The sequence below is a fragment of the Chelonia mydas genome, chromosome 2, assembly GCF_015237465.2.
Source record: "Chelonia mydas isolate rCheMyd1 chromosome 2, rCheMyd1.pri.v2, whole genome shotgun sequence".
NCBI lineage: Eukaryota > Metazoa > Chordata > Testudines > Cheloniidae > Chelonia > Chelonia mydas.
Window position 1 is genome coordinate 148,968,787 of NC_057850.1, and position 20,046 is coordinate 148,988,832.

General features: G+C 41.5%; 1 protein-coding gene across 1 annotated transcript in view; it reads right to left on the reverse strand.

Moving 5' to 3' along the window:
* LOC102935007 (dynein axonemal heavy chain 5) overlaps positions 1-20,046 on the reverse strand; it is a 275,261-nt gene that overhangs the window by 171,685 nt on the left and 83,530 nt on the right. The window contains 11 exon segments of the mRNA XM_043540319.1: positions 2,216-2,431; positions 2,835-2,963; positions 3,185-3,451; positions 5,394-5,547; positions 5,641-5,840; positions 8,216-8,344; positions 8,673-8,784; positions 14,591-14,753; positions 18,254-18,390; positions 19,537-19,655; positions 19,815-20,045. Of these exon segments, the coding sequence (XP_043396254.1) occupies positions 2,216-2,431; positions 2,835-2,963; positions 3,185-3,451; positions 5,394-5,547; positions 5,641-5,840; positions 8,216-8,344; positions 8,673-8,784; positions 14,591-14,753; positions 18,254-18,390; positions 19,537-19,655; positions 19,815-20,045 (1,857 nt within the window).

Here is a 20,046-nt window from a genome sequence, read left to right on the forward strand (position 1 = left end):
AGTTATATTAATACAAACACCCTTTGCTCTTTCAATCTCTAGAGGATGAACAGTTGAAGACATTTACAAATATATATCCCCTGTTTTAGTTACGTTTTGCTCCAGCCTCACTTTGTATTAACTGGGGCTGCAATCCTGAATCAAGAGCTACTAGAGCATATTCCCTGAGCCCCTGTGGAGTCCCAGTGACTTTAGTGGGATGATACATGGGCTGAGGGGTCTATGCTAGCAGGTTCCATTGCAGGACAGTGGCCTAATATAGTACACCTCACCTTCACCTGGTAGAGTGTTTGTATTGTGTCCTCGTCAAAAGCAATTAAGCAATGAGACTTCAGCCTTTGGGTACTAAACTATACACATCAGCCAACCAATATGTTCACTTTTGGGAAACGTGAAGCTAGGATTCTGACTCTGTCCTTAATACCACGGTAGCTTTCAGAGGAGAAAACTGGTGTAAGGGACAATTTAAATGTGCCTGAAGTGACCCTTTATCTCTGCTACAAGAGACTATGGAATAAAATAGTCTGACTTCTTACGATTATAACAGGGGCTCCACTCCTGCAGTTGCGGCGATAAGTTGGACCCCGGTCAATAACTCCAAATGGGATTCTGTGCAGGCCCAGGGGTGATGGAGTAGTTTGTAGCACTTAGGCCACAGTGAGTGCTTTGAACACATGAAGGGATGATCATATTGGGGATTGTGGGTTTTTTGAGGATATTTGCAGACCCAGACCTATTCCATATGCTGAGGAAAATTACAAATAAATGTTTTTTTAAAGGAGGATACAAACAAACAAAACCAACAAGAAATTTTGTTTGCCAGTGACATTTGATTCTAGTTAAATTAGCTGCAATGGAACAAAAACTGGGTCCATGCCCTTTTTGGTTTTGTCTGATGTAGAAAAATGGGGGGTTAAAGTACTTCCCCCCTAGTCTGGAGACTTGTCTAGTTTAATTTTAGCCAGTAACATCACAATATGGTATGCTGTTTTCTTTAGCATTTGCCTGTGTTTATTTTCACGGTAGGACAGTGTTACTAGCTCTTAGCTTGGTACTACTGCAAATGTTCCTTACGCTGCTGTATTAGTACTCTTGGGCTATGTCTACACGGACAATTGAATGACAAAACTTTTGCCTTTCAGAGGTGTTAACCCCCTTCGCACCCGAAAGACAAAAGTTATGCCGCAACAGGTTCCCATGTGAACAGCGCGTTGTCAGCAGGAGCGCTCTCCTGCTGACAAGCTAACCTGCTCGTTGGGGGTGGAAGTTTTTTGTCGTCAGAAGAGCCGACAAACAGCGGCTACACTGAACGACTTTTAGCGGCATGGCTGTGGTGACACAGCCATGTCACTAAAAAGCTGTGTCGTGTAGACGAAGCCTTGAGCACTCCTCTGAGTTGCCTTCTCACATGCCTCTATATAAGTTCCAGAGGAGAGGCACTTACCAAAAACATGCTGGAAGCATCTTTCCTGGGCATAAGGTGGAACCAATCCCCCACCAAACTTGCTCCCATGCTCCCCCTTCCTCCAAAAGAGGGGGAGGACGCTAGCACTGTCCCCTCAAGCAGCTCCATGCACAAGAGAGACACTGCTATTCCCCTGTACTGGTGGCTCTCACTTCCCCCAAACCAGTTTTGGGATTATAGTAGATGATGACACGCCCTTGACCCTAAACTGCCCATTGTTCCCTCCCAAAGCTTGTAGCCACTGACAAGAATGGGGGGATGGGACACAACATTAGAAACTGTTTTAAAGTTAGTTTTAAAGCAAGTGAGGATTGACCTTCTATCACTTCCTGTCATACTCCTTTCCTCACTAGTTCACAGCATCAGAGGTTCTGAGCAGTGCCTCTCCATCAGCGCCAATATGGACAGCGGATGGAAGCAGGTGGTGCACAAACCCTATAAGCTAGACCCTCAGCTTATGTAAATCAGTGTCTTGCCATTAAGATATACTGATTTACCCCAGCTGGGGATTGGTCCCATGTCACCAGTTGTCAGGACAGGTAGCGCAGTAGTGCAAAGAGCATACAGAGAGGATGCTAATACTGTGGGTTAGTATCACCACCCTACATATCAATATGGAGGAATTAACGGGTCATTCCAGTTACTTCCTTTTTATTTTGTCATTTTCTACCTTTTTTTTTTTAACTTGCACAGAGTGCACTGATCTAAACAATGTTTTTAATTAACCCCCAAGGATTTGCTAAGTACAACCTTTTTGTCTGTTTTGGCACTGTTTAGAGCATCCTCTGCATCTCTGGTCCAAATCATTTGAATTCCCAGAAGACCGATTTGTGCAGGAAACGTTGTCTGAAAGTCATACAGCTTAAATCCTGAATCACTAATGGCTATAGATGCCTGTCTAATGATAGAGTGTATTGTTTTCTTAATCCCATTCAGCAGCTGTCCTAGCCAGAATTCCACGTTACCCTGGAAGACAAAAAAAGCACTTTTAAAGTAAACTGCTCCAACCCAGCAAAAACTCCACAGAAGACATTTCCTCCCCAGGGCTGATGTTCCCATTTCCCACTTTTCTATTTCTCATCCTCACATTTGTGCCTGACTCGTTCTTCCAGATGCAGAGTGATGGATTTAGCAACTTCAGTGCTGCAGGGGAGACAACTAGAAGGGTTGCTACAGAATAATACAAGCCCTTCCATCCTCCCTCTGGAGCAAAAGCACTTTGCCCCTGTACTGGGCAGCTGAAGGGTCTCTACTTCAGATTCTCAAATGGAAGCATGCTGTGGTACTGCATGGAAGTGGGCCAGCCCCTTATTACACAGATTTGCTTTAAAGTAGCGAATGAAAAAAGCGTAATATATTCTTTTATTACCTGAGCTAGAACAGGCTCAATAATATTGACTTGTTCTCCTTCTTGAGATTCAAATAATAAAATCTGGTCATAGTTCTTTTCATGAAATCCCACTCGGTTAACATTGTCAAACAGACTCAGTAAATGTGCCTAGAATAAACAAACACCGGATCAGCCAAATACGACCGATAAAATGATCTATAATGTTATTTTTAAACTGCATCAAAACCTGCAAGTTTAGAAGGCTAAATGGATCTTTCCTCAAATAAACAAACTTAGGTCAATTCAGTAACAAAAGGAAATCATTTAACACCATTCCATTCAGTTATTAATTCTGGCTATAAAGGGGGTTACTGCTACATAATTTATACCTGAATAGTGTGTGAATCTGATGCCTGACCAAGGATTTCCAGAAGTGCAGGATCAGATACAAAGAAAAATCTTGGAAATACTAATCGTTTCTTTTCCAAATACCCAGTTAATGATTTCTGACATATTTCCAGTTGTTCCAGCAAATGTGGTAGTAGCTGTGCCAACGTCTCATCTCCAACACAGCACTGTACTATGTTTGATGTCTCATGAGCTCTCTGAATAATCTTCTGCCAAGATTTATCAATGTTCTGAAACCTCTTGGCTTCCTGAAACACATTACAAATGCATTAGCTATTCCTGCTGCTTCCCAAAATGCTGAAAAATAAAAGTATCCTGTAAGTGAGTCTGATTCTATTAATCAGTACGTCCTTTGGATGGTCAACATTATGCATATTCTATTGGTGGATATCAAGAAAAAATGGGCCATGAGGCCAGCCTCCATCGTCCACTTACTATATTTTCAAACAAGTACCATTGTGCTTTCTCCCATGCTGTCCCTCACACTTGGGAGCACTCCTCGTAAATATCTGCCAAGCTATCTCATTATCTGCCTTCAAATTCCCCCTTAAAACTCTCCTTTGTTGTGATGTCCAGAAAAAACTCAACAGTTAGGCTGCTGGTGCTGAGACCACTGCCTATCAAGCTGGCCCGCATTTTCTCATTGTTTCCTTGGACTCCCACATCAGTATCTATCTGTTGGCTCTTGTCTTAGTCTAGGACTGTAAGCTTTGTGGGGCAGGGAAGAACTTTTCTGTTCTGTGTTTGTACAGTGCCTAGCATAACAGGGTCTTTGTCTGTGACTGGGGCTTGTAGGTCCTACAATAATAAATATAATAAATAAATAATAATCAGACAAGGTAATAGTTTAATATTCACTTTGCTGCTCGTGTCTGTTGAAGAGTACAGTGCGTGAATGTTTTTAGAGTGCCTTTGTAACACTGGTAGAGCCACAGAAATGCAAATGGGTAAGATTCAAGGGATGATCTAGAGTTCTAGACAATACTTAGTCCTGCCATGAGTGCAGGGAACGGGATTAGATGACCTCTTGAGGTCCTTTCCAGTCCTATGGTTTTATGACCCATCCACAAAGTGTTGAAAGTGAATGAAGCTGAATTTTCAAATCCTCAAAAGGCAAGAAAAGAACTATTTTTCTGAGCTTTATTGTGTGATTTTCTTTTATTCTTCTTATTGCACAATGGGAATAACATTCATGCAGTATACTTACAATAAGTGGCTCCTGCAATTATCAAATTCATAAGCATTGCTGTGGTGTTTAGTCATCTGCAAAAACCGCTTATTGCCTCCATAATGAAAGTTATCCTATAAATATACTGTAGGACCTAAGAGGCAATTTATTATAATCTTAATTAACAACTAAGGAGGTTTTAGCTAATCACAGAACAAAATGTTCTGGGTTATGGAAAATGGAAACTGTAGATATTTAATTATAATGTCCTTGGCCTGAAATAAATGGAATAGTGTAGAATATTCTTGTTTTTATTAAATTATATATTTCTGACATCTTTAAGCAGTAGATGATCCTACATACCATGTGCCAAATTCTGACTGGCTGACACACATGTAAACCTGCCAGCAGAAGCAAGAGCATGCAATGGAAGTTTATTGCTCTGATTCTGCCTCACCCAGAAAATCAGAGAGAGGTCAGTCTTTAGGTTCTCTACAACTGACATCACAGAAAGACATAACAGGGCATGGACTGGTGAAAAGTGAGCAAGATCCACATATGTATATACATATACGTGGCTGCCCAGGCCTAGCAATGTCCCTATGCACAGCCCCTTGCAAAAGTTATTGCAACTCTTAACAGTATTGAATGCATAAATGAGGTGTATAAGGGCTAGTGTCAGGCAGAATAAGGGATTGCATTATCACAGCATTAGCCAGAATTTACCTCTCCACCAATATGTGCTATAATATCTGAATAATACAAAGTGAATTGAGGTAAGCATTTCAGCCTTAACTTTAAAGTGTCTTGCTCTTGTAGGTTTGAATCAGGCCCTAAGAGTCCAACCCTGTAGACCTCACTCTGGAAAAGCTCCCTCTGAAGTTATCTGTGGTAATTTTTCCTGAGTAAAGTATGGTATAATTAGACTTCCTCAGTATAGACTAACTTCTTTTATTTAAAAGGTACTGTGGTTTGGCTGTCTATAGTGTGCCTTCATATATTGCTATTATAAATCAACAGACCTGAGGCAGCTGTTTTGCAATGTCTCCACCAACAAAAACAGCTTCAAGGTAAATCCAGAGGTTTTGTACAGTAATCCAATTTTCAATTATTTCTGTGGTATTGGCCAATTTCTGGACCCACTGTTGGATCATGGGCTTGAATGGTGCATTGTACCTGTTATATGAACATGAGTTAAAAAAAAAAGATTATGGTATTTTATTTGTACTTATTATATTTATACAATATATTCTTTTGTTAATTTTGTACCTGTTGCTCATGAGGGATCCCAAAATCATGAGACTATCCTCCATCAGAGCTATCTTCTCGGAAGTATCTGAGCCTTTCAGAAGCAATTCTCCTCTGGTTTTGAACTGGCCAAATGTAAAGACATGAGTACTCCACTCATTGATGACATGTTTCAGTTTTGCTTCAATATCCTTTTCTTTAACAGCACTGATGCAGATATCCTAAGTAATATCAAGTTATTGTGTTTTATTACACTGAAGATAATGTAATATCTACTTATCAAAACAATTAAAACTCATGGGCCAAATTCAGAGTTGAAAGGGAATTGTACATGCTCAGAATAATAAATTAAAATGGATCAAAATGACTATATTGTAAGACTGGAATATCCTTCACCTGTTCTATGGGCCAAATTTTGTCGTCAGTTACACTTAGCTAGTCACATTTCAGTGACTTAATTGGACTTTTACAAGTGCAACTGAAGGCAGAATTTGTATCTGTACATGAACTAAACCTCTCCATTCTGTGCTGGGGATGGGCGGGAATTTACATTACTGATGTGAAATTAACCAGTAAATCTTAGAAAGAGGGGAGAGTCTGTCTCCACATAAGCCCCTCCATGTGAAAATTGTGTATCTGTGTGAACACTGTGTATCTTGGGTTTGACAGAAGCTTGAGGACATGGCTCTCTGAAGGAGGGTAGAGCTGTTCTGCTAGATCTTCTAGAAGAAAACCTTGTGACAGTTTACAGCAACATTACCTTCATGTCTGCAGGTTCTGTCGCCCCTTGCAGGCACCAGTGGCATCACAGTCACTAAAATGCCCATGTTGTCAGAGGGGAGTGGGGCAGACACTCTGTGTGGATCACCCAAGATCCACCAAGTTCGGCTACCAATCATCATAGATTCCACGAAGCCCCATGACTGCAGGGTGATGTCCCTGATCCTTCCATAAAGCTAAATAATCCTGCCTCCTGTAGAAAGCCTCCATACAGAGTGTTTGACTTAGTTTTTCTCCTTCCATGTTGTCATAAAAATAAAGGGAAGGGTAACCACCATTCTGTATACAGTGCTATAAAATCCCTCCTGGCCAGAGGCAAAACGCTTTCACCTATAAAGGGTTAAGAAGCTAAGATAACCTCGCTGGCACCTGACCAAAATGACCAATGAGGAGACAAGATACTTTCCAGTCAGGAGGGGGGAAACAAAGGGTCTGTCTGTCTGTGTGATGCTTTTGCCGGGAACAGATCAGGAAGGCAGACTCAGAACTTCTGTAAAGTTAGTAAGTAATCTAGCTAGAAATGCATTAGATTTCCTTTTGTTTAATGGCTGGTAAAATACACTGTGCTGAATGGAATGTATATTCCTGTTTTTGTGTCTTTTTGTAACTTAAGGTTTTGCCTAGAGGGATTCTATATGTTTTGAATCTAATTACCCTGTAAGGTATTTACCATCCTGATTTTACAGAGGTGATTCTCTTACCTTTTCTTTAATTAAAATTCTTCTTTTAAGAACCTGATTGCTTTTCCCTTGTTCTTAAGATCCAAGGGTTTGGGTCCGTGTTCACCTGTACAAATTGGTGAGGATTTTTATCAAGCCTTCCCCAGGAAAGGGGGTGTAGGGCTTGGGGGGATATTTTGGGGGAAGACGTCTCCAAGTGGGCTCTTTCCCTGTTCTTTGTTTAACACGCTTGGTGGTGGCAGCACAGGATTCAAGGACAAGGCAAAGTTTGTACCTTGGGAAAGTATTTAACTTAAGCTGGTAAGAATAAGCTTAGGGGGTCTTTCATGCAGGTCCCCCCATCTGTACCATAGAGTTCAGAGTGGGGTAGGAACCTTGACACATGTAGAATAAGACATCTTAGTCCATAGTGTTTAAAGGGCTAATCTCTTGGCTGACAAGCTCACAATATAATTTAAGTTTAAAAGTTTTTTTTCTCCTTTTTGCCATCCTTCTGCTCTTGCAAAAATTATCAGGCCTTGTAAATCTAACATATTTGCTGGGTGACCGTGCCCAATAAACACAGAGGCAATAGATTTGTACTGGGTGCACATCACAAAAGACTACTTGTTTGCCAGCCTCTTCTGGTCCTGTGAAATAGTGGATTTCTTGCTCTTCTTTAATATTCTCCCAAACCACCCTCAATATATTAATCTAAGACCCGATCCTGCGAAGTGCCAAGCACCCTCCACTCTCACAGAGTTCAGTGGGAGTGGAGGTTGCTCATCACCTTACAGGATCAGGCCTATAATGACCAATTTCTCTTATTCCTGCATGAGACTAGAGGCAAACAAAATTACAATAAGTAGCATCTAAAACCAGAGTTCAAATTAGCCTTACAAACAATAAGAAGAAAGAATTCTTTAGAAGTGTTAGCTTTAATCCATCCAACCACTTTTCTATTGCTCCATGATCAAAGGAAGTGAGCTAACCATTTCAGCTACAACCAGCTGCCAAATTCCATTCTCCAAATGAACTAAACAAGCAAAGTTAAATTTGTTTGCACTATTAAGCTACGTAGGAATGGAGGACTCTGAAAGCGCAGAATCCCAGATCACAAAGCTAGCCTTTAATGCCAACAGAAGAAGTATGTGTACCTCAATATCTTCCTTATATTTTAACAATGAGGCATCCATTATGTTCTTCAGAGAGAAACTTTCAGAGACGACATCAAACTTATGGCCAGTTACTTGTGCAATTCTTTCCCAGTGTCTTGGCATCATTGCCTAGAAAAGTCCACAGGCATTAGAGTACAATAACATTTTAAAATCAATATTATTTTTAGGGGGGAAATTATTATGCAATTTTCCACTGAAACAGTTCAATATCGGGAAATGTCTCAATCTTCATTCCATTAAAAGAATTACCATTCATCTAGTCAAGCTGTGAAGTATTTTGTCTTTAGTTGTCTGTAACTAATCCTAATCAGATGTTACCATGCATACAGTTGCTTTGATCTTTTAAAAATGAAAGGTTGAAAGCATCTTATACACATAACAACATTATTTTGATCATCAAGTTAATCTTATCTTTAAAGTACCATATTGAACTAACTTTGTTTGCCATCATTTCAAGCAAAGGACAACTCTCAGCAAAATCATCAATCTTCTTTTTTAGGTCGTGAAAAGCTTGCCATTCCTTCAGAGCCTTAGGCAATTTACGAATTCTAAAAAGAGAATGAAATATCAGATTTGACATACCCATCATTCATGTTCTTTTATAACTGTTATCATCATCTCACCTTTCAATTTGTGGACAAAAAGACTGTAAATAAAACACCTGAGTGCGACAGAGTGAAAACATCCCATAATATACTGAAAAAACTTTATGGAATTAAGATAAGTTTTACTGAGTTAAGTTAAACCTCATTGAATTAGAGTTAACACCGTTGTGGTACATTGTATTCAAAATGAAATTGTGAATGTGCTACTCTGGAATTGTATAGCAAAGGGGGATGAACTTCCTCAGGGCATGTCTACATTATGCGCAGGATCGACGGTCAGCCATTGATCCAGCGGGGGTCAATTTATCGCATCTCTAGTCTAGGCATGATAAATCGACTGCCGAGCACTCTCCTGTCAACTCCGGTACTCCACCAGAGCGAGAAACATAGGTGGAGTCGACGGGGGAGTGTCAGCCATCGACTTACCACAGTGAAGACACAGCGGTAAGTAGATCTAAGTATGTCGACTTCAGCTATGTTATTCACGTAGCTGAAATTGCGTAACTTAGATCGACACTCCCCTCCCCCCCACAGTGTAGACGAGGCCTTAGTGATCAGCCTTTCAAGTCTCTCTAGAGAGGTGCAGATATACTAGTTCAAACTGGATTCTCCAGAGGCAAACAGACAAAGAAATGACTTTTGGATAAAAAGCTTGAGTTTAGGCTGACTCAGGACCTTCTTCCTGATCCCACAAATGGATAGGACCCCTGGTCTGTGAAGGGGATTGGAAAGACTGTGGGCTCATTCTGAGATGAAGCTCTGACAAATGTGTGATCACAAAGAAACCGTTACAATGGGGTGCTGTCTAGTAAGCTTATTAGCATGCATGTAGGTTCTTTTATTGTTTTTTATGTTTTCTCTGCAATGTTTTTTTACCTTAAAAATAAAGTAGCCTTGCTTTGAAAGACCTGTGTGGTAACTTATATGTGTAGCAATTACACTGTTATCCATCTCTGAAGAGAAAGTAAGCAGGTCTGTTTGGGCAAACTGCCTGTGCTGTGAATTACACAGTGAAGGCAGGCAACTGTCCAGCCTGGAAATACCCTGGTCAGAAGAGAGAGGGATGTGTGTCTCCACCCAAGAGAGGCCACAGCTGGGGAGTTGGAAGCCTGAGCATGGGTGCCCTTGCTGGAGCACTGAGGGGAAATAGAGGTGCAGTTGCCCTGAACTGTGACATTGACCTGTATGAAAAAAATTTAAGGTAATGAAAAACTACTTGAAAATTGTTTCTCTTCCTCCCTCCTCAAAATGTAGGTCCCAATCCTGCAAACATTTTAGCATGTATCTGTAGCTTTATAAATTTGAATAGTCCACTAACTTCAAGGAGGTTACTCAGATGTGTAAAGTATGCAAGTGTTAAAGTTTTCACAGGATCATCGCCTTAATTATTAATTTGCAAATAGACCCATTTTTGCAAACATGCACAAAAGATATCAATTTTTCCAAGCAAAATGAGACCTCACGTTGGAGGGCAAACTGATGGGTTTTTGAGCAGAAAAACAGTACAGTTTCAGTCCAAATGATTTTGCATTGTTATTTTACAGGGTCCCCATCACTCTGATATTTGGACATACTTTGCATGACTTAAAGCCGGATCACTTAACTTTTCCATATTAAAGGTGTTTGCAGTGTAGCTGTAGCTGTGTTGGGCCCAAGATATTAGAGACAAGGTGGGTGAGGTAGTATCTTTTATTGGACTAACTTCTGCTGGTGAAAGAGACATGCTTTTGAGCTTACACAGAGCTCTTCTTCAGGTCTGAGAAAGGTACTCACATAAAAAGAGCAGATTCATCACTCAACTTCAAAGCGAGTACAGACACAGCCCTGGCCAAACTGGCTAAATGCCCCAGACGTCATATTCACTGGAAGCCTGACCAAAAGACATGCTTTCCTCAGGTTATGTTTTCGGAGATTTAAGATGAGACAGATGGTCAGATTCTGATCTGAATTGTATCTACTTAAATCCTGAATAACACCAGTGACTTCAGTTAAGTTATTCTGGAGTTACCCTAATGTAACTGAGATCAGAATCTGTCCCAGACTGTTGATAAAGCAGTGAGATACAAGCAGAGGACAGGAGCTGCAGAAGAACAGGCTCTTACATGTACAGTACATGTACAGTAGTGATCTCGGGCATGATTCTGCTTTGATCAACCTCAGTGGGAGAAGGATCAGGCCTATTATGTAAAGGGGTCAAGAAAAGACTGGTACAGAGGAGTGGACGAAGACCGAAGGGGACCAGAAAGAGACAAGACTATGATATTTTTTTCCACTAGGTGATCGAGACAAAACTCCTTCTGTTTTGAGCAACACTTTCATTAGCTTTTCAGATGCCCTGTGCATAATTTGGTTATGCTATACATTTTATAATCCCATAAACAGCAAAACATACTATGGACCTGTGACGGGGCAGCTGCCCCCCACTGGCTGGTAAAGGGTCAAAAGCAGCCCTTGGAGCGGCTGCGCAGAACCCAGCCAATCAGAAGAAGGCTTGAAAGCAGCCTATCGGGGCCAGGCTGGGCCCTATAAGAAGGTTGCAGGGCAGAGAGGAGCACAGTCTTTCCCTGGACAGCAAAGGAAGAAGAACTGGCTCTTAGAGAAGTATCTAAGACAGAGCAGTGGTGGGCAGGGTCAGCAGAGGCTGGGAGAGTTCTATGTTGACCACTGCCAGACTGGGGCCACAAATGGGCAGAAAAGGTGCTGGGGCTATGGGGAAGCAGGCAGTGGAGGAGAGTTGTAGGAGGGCAGTAAGTGGCTGCTGCTAGAGGGTCCCTGGGTCAGGGCCGGGAGTAGCGGGCGGGCCTGGGTCCCCCTTTAACTCCCACTTGCCAGTGATGAGAGTGGCTAAGCCAGACTGCAGTTTGCCCTTGGAGGAAGGGCCTAGACTGAGGACTGCAGTGAGCCACCGGAGGGCAGTGTCCAGAAGTGGACGCCGTGGTCTGGGAGTGACATGAGTCCGACTGTGAGGACAGTGGAAACCAAGAAAGTAACAGAGGGCAAGACACCACTAGTGAAGGCATGCTGCTGAAAGAGCTAATTCCCTAACCAACCAGCAGGAGGCGCCGCTGTGGTGAGTCCGACCCCATTACAGGGCCATAATCCCTGCTGTGACGATGGGGGAACAGAATATCTGAAGCCTGTACATAGGGTCCGCACATCTACTGTCATAGATCTCAGTTCTTTGGCAACTCTGCCCATACCACTGTACACCAGGATTTTGAGTTAGAACAGGTATGGGTCAGAGGAGAAGCAGGAGAAAATCTAGTGGATCTGCCAGTAGCTGTAGTCACCAACCATTGATCCAGATATTGCAGAGGAGGAGTGCGGGGTTATTGCAGTCTTATAGATTCAGTTGTGGCCACTCCCTCGATGAAATCTTGGACCTACTGATGTCAATGGCAAAATCCCCATTGACTTCGGTGGGGTCAGGATTTCACTTCATGGCTCTACTGTGTTCCATGGACTGTGGGAAATATTTCTCCTCTGAGCCCTCACAAAGAATCCCTATGAACCAAGCCTGACTACTCAATCTCAACAGAGGGGGAAGGCTTTGGTTCCTATAGAAGAAAATGGAAAACTGAGGGTATAGAAATTGATAGTCACTTGACAGAATTCTGCCTAAAAAGCTCAAAGATTTTGGTTGCGAATAAAAGACCCAATTACAAAATCATAGACTCTCAGAACTGGAAGGGACCTCAAGAGGTCATCTAGTCCAGTCCCCTCTACTCATGGTAGAACTAAGTATTATCTACACCATCCCTGATAGGTGTTTGTCTAACCTACTCTTAAAAATCTTGAATGATAGAGATTCCACAACCTCCCTGGGCAATTTATTCCAGTGCTCAACCACTCTGACAATAAAGAAGTTTTTCCTAATGTCCAACTGTGATGGGGCAGTCGCCCCACCGCCTGAGAAAAGGGCTGGAACAGGCCTTTTGAGGCTGCGCAGACCGGCAGCCAATCAATAAAGGCCTGTGGAGGGCCAATCAGGGAAAGGAAGAGGCAGCCAATCAGGGCTGGGCGAGGCCCTATGTAAAGGCTGCCTAGCAGAGAAGAAGGGAGTCTCTCCCTGACTAGCGAGGGAGAAGGACAGGCTCCTGAAGCAAGGAGCCAGCACCTTGGACAGAGCAGTGCTGGGCAGGCTCTGGGGAGCAGGAGAGAGCTCCAGCCCCATTACCTGCCAGGCTGCAGACCCTGCTACCAAGGGCCAAGAAGGTGCACGAGGCCAAAGGGGAAGTGGCCCAGGAAAGAATAGGCAGACAAAAAGGGAACGAAGGAGAGCAGAAAGAGGCTGCCGCTAGAGGGTCCCTGGGTCGGGACTCAAGAGTATCTGGCGGGCCCGGGTCCCCCCATACCCCCCTTATACTGCACCTGGCCACAGAAGACGGTGGCCCATAAAGACTGCAACTTGCCCCTGAGCTAAAGGGCTAGATTTTGGGTTGTGGTTGGCCACTGAGGCAGGTGCAAGTCCCAAAGTCTGCTGTTAACATCCCCCACCCAGAAGGGAGTGAGACTGGAGTAGTAGGCACTGCTGGAGGGCAGTGTCCTGAAGAGGACGCCGCCGGGCGGGGAGCAACGCAGGTCCCAAGGCAGCAGAGCAGATGATGGGCAAGGCACCACACACAGAGGGTGCTCCATGATTGGACAAAGCTAATTCCTGGAGTAACTAGCGGGAGGCGCTGGCAGTGGTGAGTCTGGACCCTGTCACGCCAATCTAAACCTCCCTTGCTGCAATTTAAGCACACTGCTTCTTGTCCTATCCTCAGAAGTTAAGGAGAACAATTTACCTCTCTCCTCCTTCCAATAACCTTTTATGTACTTGAAAACTTATCATGTCCCCTCTCAGTCTTAAACAAACCCAATTTTTTCAATCTTCCCTCAAAGATCATGTTTTCTAGACCTTTAATCATTTTTGTTTCTCTTCTCTGGACATTGTCCAATTTGTCCACATCAATGTGGCGCCCATATCCCTTTCCGCAGTACTCCATTTAGGCAGTCATTTCCCATTTTGTATGTGTGCAGCTGATTGTACTCCACTTAGGAAGGAACAATCACCATTTGTCCTTAGTGAATTTCATCCTATTTACTGCAGACCATTTCTCCAGTTTGTCCAGATCATTTGAATTTTAATCCTATCCTCCAAAGCACTTGCAACCCTTCCCAGTTGGGTATCATCCGCAAACGTTATAAGTGTACTCTCTGTGCCATGATTGAAATCATTGGTGAAGATACTGAACAGAACCAAACCCAGAATTGATCCCTGCAGGACCCTCACTCAATATGCCCTTCCAACTTAACTATGAAGCACAGATAACAGTTTTCCAACCAATTATGCACCCACCTTATAGTAGCTCCATCTAGGTTACATTTCCCTAGTTTGTTTATGAAAAGGTCATGTGAGACCATATCAAAATCAAGATATATCACATCTACCACTTGTCCCCATCCACAAGGCTTTTTACCCTGTCAAAGAAAGCTATCAGGTTGGTTTGACACTATTTGCTCTTGACAAATCCATGCTGATTGTTACTTATCACCTTATTGTGTTCAATGTATTTATATTCATGCAGCAGCTGTGTTGTTTTTTCTGCCTCCTTCTGCCTGAAATTTCTGCCTCTTGGATATTAGATAAAGCCAAGGTTAGAAATATATAAGCATGCTGAAAAAATTCCCTAAAGGATCAGCTCTCATGAATGAAAGATGGGAGAGAAGAATTTTGATGCATTTTAACGTATACTAAATCATTTACCTGTTTTGAAAATCCAGAAGCTCACTGTTAATTTTTTCAATGTCCAAGTCACTCCAAAATATTTCATAGTATCCACTGATATTAGCATTAACTGAATTGTAAAGACCATAAAGTTTCTGAAGCAGTGTAAGCTCCCGTCTTATTTTTTGTAGTTCCGGATATTCTGTTCCAAATTTTAAAAGAAGCAAATTGTGATTATCTACTAAATTCAAACTATTTCAGAAAAAATATAATCTGTGCCTTTTTAAAATGAAGTTTTAATAAACATAAAGGATCAGGTTTTGACACCATTATTCACACTGAGTAGTGAATACTCCTCAAATAGTCCCAAAAACAGTCCCATTGAGCAAAAATGTCTGGCCCACAGTAATTACTCAGTTTCCAGCCAGTGTATGACCACTTCTTTATATCATAAACCTAGCCATATTATGGAGCTACAACTCATGACTTTGTACTTAAATTTGTGTTAAAGAAGGCAGCTAAAGTGGAGACTTAGTCTACCGATTTCATATGAAAACTAAAATATTTTCTTCCCAAATTTGCACCGGTTACAAAAGAGGTACAGATTTAATATTAACATTTAAAATGATCCTATAAAATATGTTAAAAGTTAGAAGCATTTAGAAATGACCCCATTTTTTAAAAAAATCACTCATTTTATCACAGTGCTTTGGGGATCCCTAGCTAAATATATTGCTAAAATTTAGAAATGTCAAACTTCCCATTTGCAGGCACATTTCTTCCTTTTTTTTTTTTTTGTTAAAGTTACAATAAAATGTTAGCATACTTCATTGTTAATGCTACGATTGTGACGGAGGTCACAGAATCCATGACTTCCACTGACCTCCATGACATTTTCTGCCCTGGGGCTGGAGCTCCCAGCCAGCCCCGCCCCCGCAGCTGCCCAGCTGCGCTGGGTATCAGCCACATGCAGATCCTGCAGCTCCCACAGCAGTGAGGACCCAGGAGCCCCAGCAGCAGTGAGAGCTGAACCTGCCTCTCCCTTTTGTCAGGGATATTTTTAGTGAAAGTCAGAGACAGATCACGGGCTTCTGTGAATTTTTGTTTATTGCTCGTGACCTGTCCATGACTTTTATTAAACATAAAAGTGACAAAAACTTAGCCTTATTCATTGTACATTACTTACTCAGGAACAGGTTAATAATCAAAGAACCTGACTAAAGATTCTGGCTTGCTCCATGGAAAGCCCGTCTCCTCTGAGTTTGCTAGAAAAAAAAAAGGGTGACCAAATTTCTGAACACCGATGAGGTTGCTCTATATAGACTTTTAATAACATTTGAGGAGTTGACCCAGGAGCAAGCTGGAACAAATGGTTTAAATCCTAAGATCTACACACTTTTCATTCACAAATTTGTTAGTCTCTAAGGTGCCACAAGTACTCCTCTTCTTTTTGCGGATAACATGGCTGCTACTCTGAAACTGAACAATTTTGATTGAAAACAATGTTGATAATAACCTAGATGAAAAGATGGGTGAGGGATTAGGACAAAGAAATGGGTCTGGATGAGTGGGTCTCTGTATGGGAAAGGGCATAAACATTTTTAATTAGTGTAGCTCATAATGAAAATGTTTATAAATTACTGTCTAGATGGCATTGGATTTCAGTTGAGATCCATCACATTTTTGCTACTAGGGAGGCGCTCTGTTGGAAGGTTGCAGGGAAAGGTGGTTGTGTCCAGAAATGAAACAGTTTTGGGAGGAAATTATTGAAAAGATCCATCTTATGACAAAATGCCAACTTCCTAGAGATACCTCGACCTGCTTACTTAATGCCCTAGTAAAGGATCTACATTTTAAACAGAGCAACAAATTAATTTATTACTTATTGTTAATAGCTAGACTTTGTATTGCACATTATTATTAAAATGACCCCCTCCTCCTATGGAATTGTGGGATAGTAAAATACAGATGTCCTTGTAATGGAAAAGCTTTCACACCATGAAGCACCAAAAAGAGGATAGGTATGTATATATATTTCTGATGTCTCATAGGGAAAGCACTAAATTGAATATTTACAAAATAAGGTGTTTATTGCATTTTGGTCATAACTTTAATTTAAACCAAAGCATTTGTTGGGGAAGGCACTTTACTCTAGACAAGGAACATATTTTACTACAATGAAGCTGACACTGAAAGTATTTACCAGTATCACTATCAGGATTTACAGCATTATGGATAAGGTGTCAACGTCCCCTCTTTGGTCCAGAGCCTTGCTGGACCCCATCTCCCAGAGAACCTATCCCTGACATAATTTTCTATAGCCCCATCCCTTCCTGTCAGAGTTCACTGTCCCTTATTTCTAACCCTACCCCCTGTTGTTTTTAACGACCTTGCCCTCATCACCTCTGCAAGCACCTAGGCCTACATTCACACATACTCATATTAACCATGTACTCTTATTAACCATGCCCACTCACACAGGGACCACAAACACCTTAGTACCACACTCAATTCAACAAATTTTTATTTCAATTCATTAATACTGGACTGATAAGACAATCTACTCTAAAAGTGTCACCAAAGCGTAACAGAGACAAAAGCTCAGGTTCTATATGCAAGATGCCTTTCCAATCTTCAATAGCGTGCACACTGTCTCCTGGATGCGGTCACTATGGGTATGTCTACACTGCAATTCAACACCCAGGTCTGGCCTCTGTCAGCTGATTCAGATTCATGGGACTTGAGCTAAGAGGCTGTTTAGTTGCTGTGAAGATGTATGGGCTCAGGCCAGAGCCCATGCTCTGGGACCGCGCAGACAAGCCCAATCATCTACACAGCAATTAAACAGCCAGTAACTTAAGTCCTGCAAGCCCGAGTCAGCTGACACAGACCAGCTGTGTTTGTTTAATTGCAGTGCAGACATACCCTTATATTAACAAGAATTTGTCATGTTGCATCTCCTTCGGAGCTCCATTTCTCAAAAAAGCTGTCTTCTTTATGTCAGGTAGAATCTATGGTTAAACTCATTTCTGCACAGCGTTGTCTAAATCATCTGTAACTGCAAATAAAATATTCCTTTGAGGATGTTGACCCAGATCTTCAGGTGTGTCACAGTGCCTCTTTGTGCACCGGAGGAAGTCATCTTTGCAGTAACCCAGGGCCAGATTTGTAAAGGTATTTGAGCACCTAAAGATGCAGATAGGCGCTTAGTGGGATTTCAAAAGCACCTAGGCACTTCTGAAAACCCCAGTAAGTACCTATTTGCATCTTTAAGTGCCTAAATACCTTTACATATGTCACCTCCAGCCCCTGGGCAACAGGGGACCAGTTTGGTATTGGATACAAACTGCTGCAACCGCTATAATTTTCCTTTGATTTTAGTTCGTGCTTTTGAAGCAGAAGTACCTGAGGTCTATTTTGTTGTCATATTGAGGTCCTAAGTGGCCACAGATTTGTTAGAGATGCCTATAATAGAGTTAATCTTTTAATTTCTCCAGCTATTTGTTTAGACCTCCAGATTACAAAAGCAAATGTTGAGATGATATCCCTGTGACAATATCTGATTAGCCCTTTGTACAACTAAGACCCAAACCTTAATGGACAAAGCTGCCAGCCAGACAGCAACCACACGAACACTTGGCTAATATTATTTGCCTGACATTTATTTTGTGACGTTTTGAACTCCAACTGTGGCGTCATTACCTGTGACAGAAAGACCAAATAATTCTTCCCCACCAGAAAAAGTGATATACTTTCTCCACAGTTCATCAAACTTGGCTTGGAAGACTTGTAATCTATCACTTGCTTCCCAGGGAGGAATGTCTTCCACACCAGGGCCTCTGCAAAAATCAACATAGTCAAATTCACATATACAGTAATACCAATTGTGCAGGTTTTCCAAAGAGCATCATAGAGGTACTGTTTAAAGAAATGGAAAACTCTCCTAGCGCACACTATGAAATATTTTTTAAACATAAGGGATTTTTTTCTGATAATTGACGTTTATCACAAAAGATCTGAGAAGAGAGACCAAAAATATAATTGTTCTGACATTAGATGTTGGTCTTTCCTAAGGGCCTTTCCTACATTTTTGGTGACACAACTCGCCCAACTGCCAGCATCTGAAGTTAACAGGAACAAAAAGTTCACAATCATTTTGTTTGTTTCTATTGCTTTACATTAATTTTTGTTTTTAAACATATATTTTAATTAATGAGATTTTCACTTTCACTCTTCATGAAACAAGGGAGGTGGTGGAATCTCCTTCCTTAGATATTTTTAAGGTCAGACTTGACAAATCCCTGGCTGGGATGATTTAGTTGGGGACTGGTCCTGCTTTGAGCAGGGGGTTGGACTAGATGATCTCCTGAGGTCCCTTCCAACCCTGATATTCTATGTTTCTATGAAGGGCAAAATCACTACAATAGATAGCAATCAACACTCAGTGGAGAAGATTACAACAGTTTGTGCCAGAGACAAAATTAAACAATCAAGTAAATACAATGAAGGTATATGATTTTTGACCCTAACTGTAAACTTGGATGGCTCAGAGCACTGGGTAATGGGATTCAGCAGGCCTGAATCTCCATTGACTTCAAAGGGACTATTCACACATTTAAAATTAACCACATGCTTAAATGCTTTGCTGGATCAGGACCTTAGAACAGTTTGACTTGACATCTGGGCTGAGGTTCTGGTTGATTCTTATGTTTTCCAATCCTAACTAATTCATCTGACATTTCAGACTTGAATCTTACACTGAAATTACTGAAATGAATCTATGGCAGTAATAGTATTTGCCCAACCTACACCTTTAACTGTCAAACATATTGGGAAAAAATTGTACTTTTTGAAATTATGTATTTCTTTCAGCTGTAATGTGCTTCTTGCAGCCTCTTGTTAGTTTCCTGAAGACACCTTAGATGTACTGTTCTGGAACAATTACCAGTGTAACATAATGTTGTACTGCACCATGATTCACTCACTTTTCATTATAGTCTGTGTAAAATTCCTCAGCATCAATCTGGAACTTTTTAACACCATTCAGTAAATCTGTTTTCATGGATGGTTGCACTTCAAGCAGCAAGTCCTGCATCTTCAATACCTGTCATAAGTAAATATATGGCATAAAAGTGAAAATAATCAGGAAGATTTGAAATAAGTGAATGTTTAAAATAAACTGGTTCTCCTCCAGTCATGTGGCACAAATTCTGACAAGAATGACTGTACTTTGCCTACTCTAGAAATGATAAAGCTACAATACCTGTGTGTTTAGGTTCTTCCAAGCATATGCCAACCCATCAACTCTTTCTGCATTTCCATCTTTAAACAGTAGATCATATTTATGTAGCAGAGCATAAGATTCCTCTATAGGTCCAATTGTCATGTCAATTTTAATCTCAGCCTCTCGTATTTCCTTTAGTGCTTCCATTGCTCCTCGCACATCATCAAGATCATTGACTGGCCTGTTTAATCGCTTGCCGAGATTGTCCAAT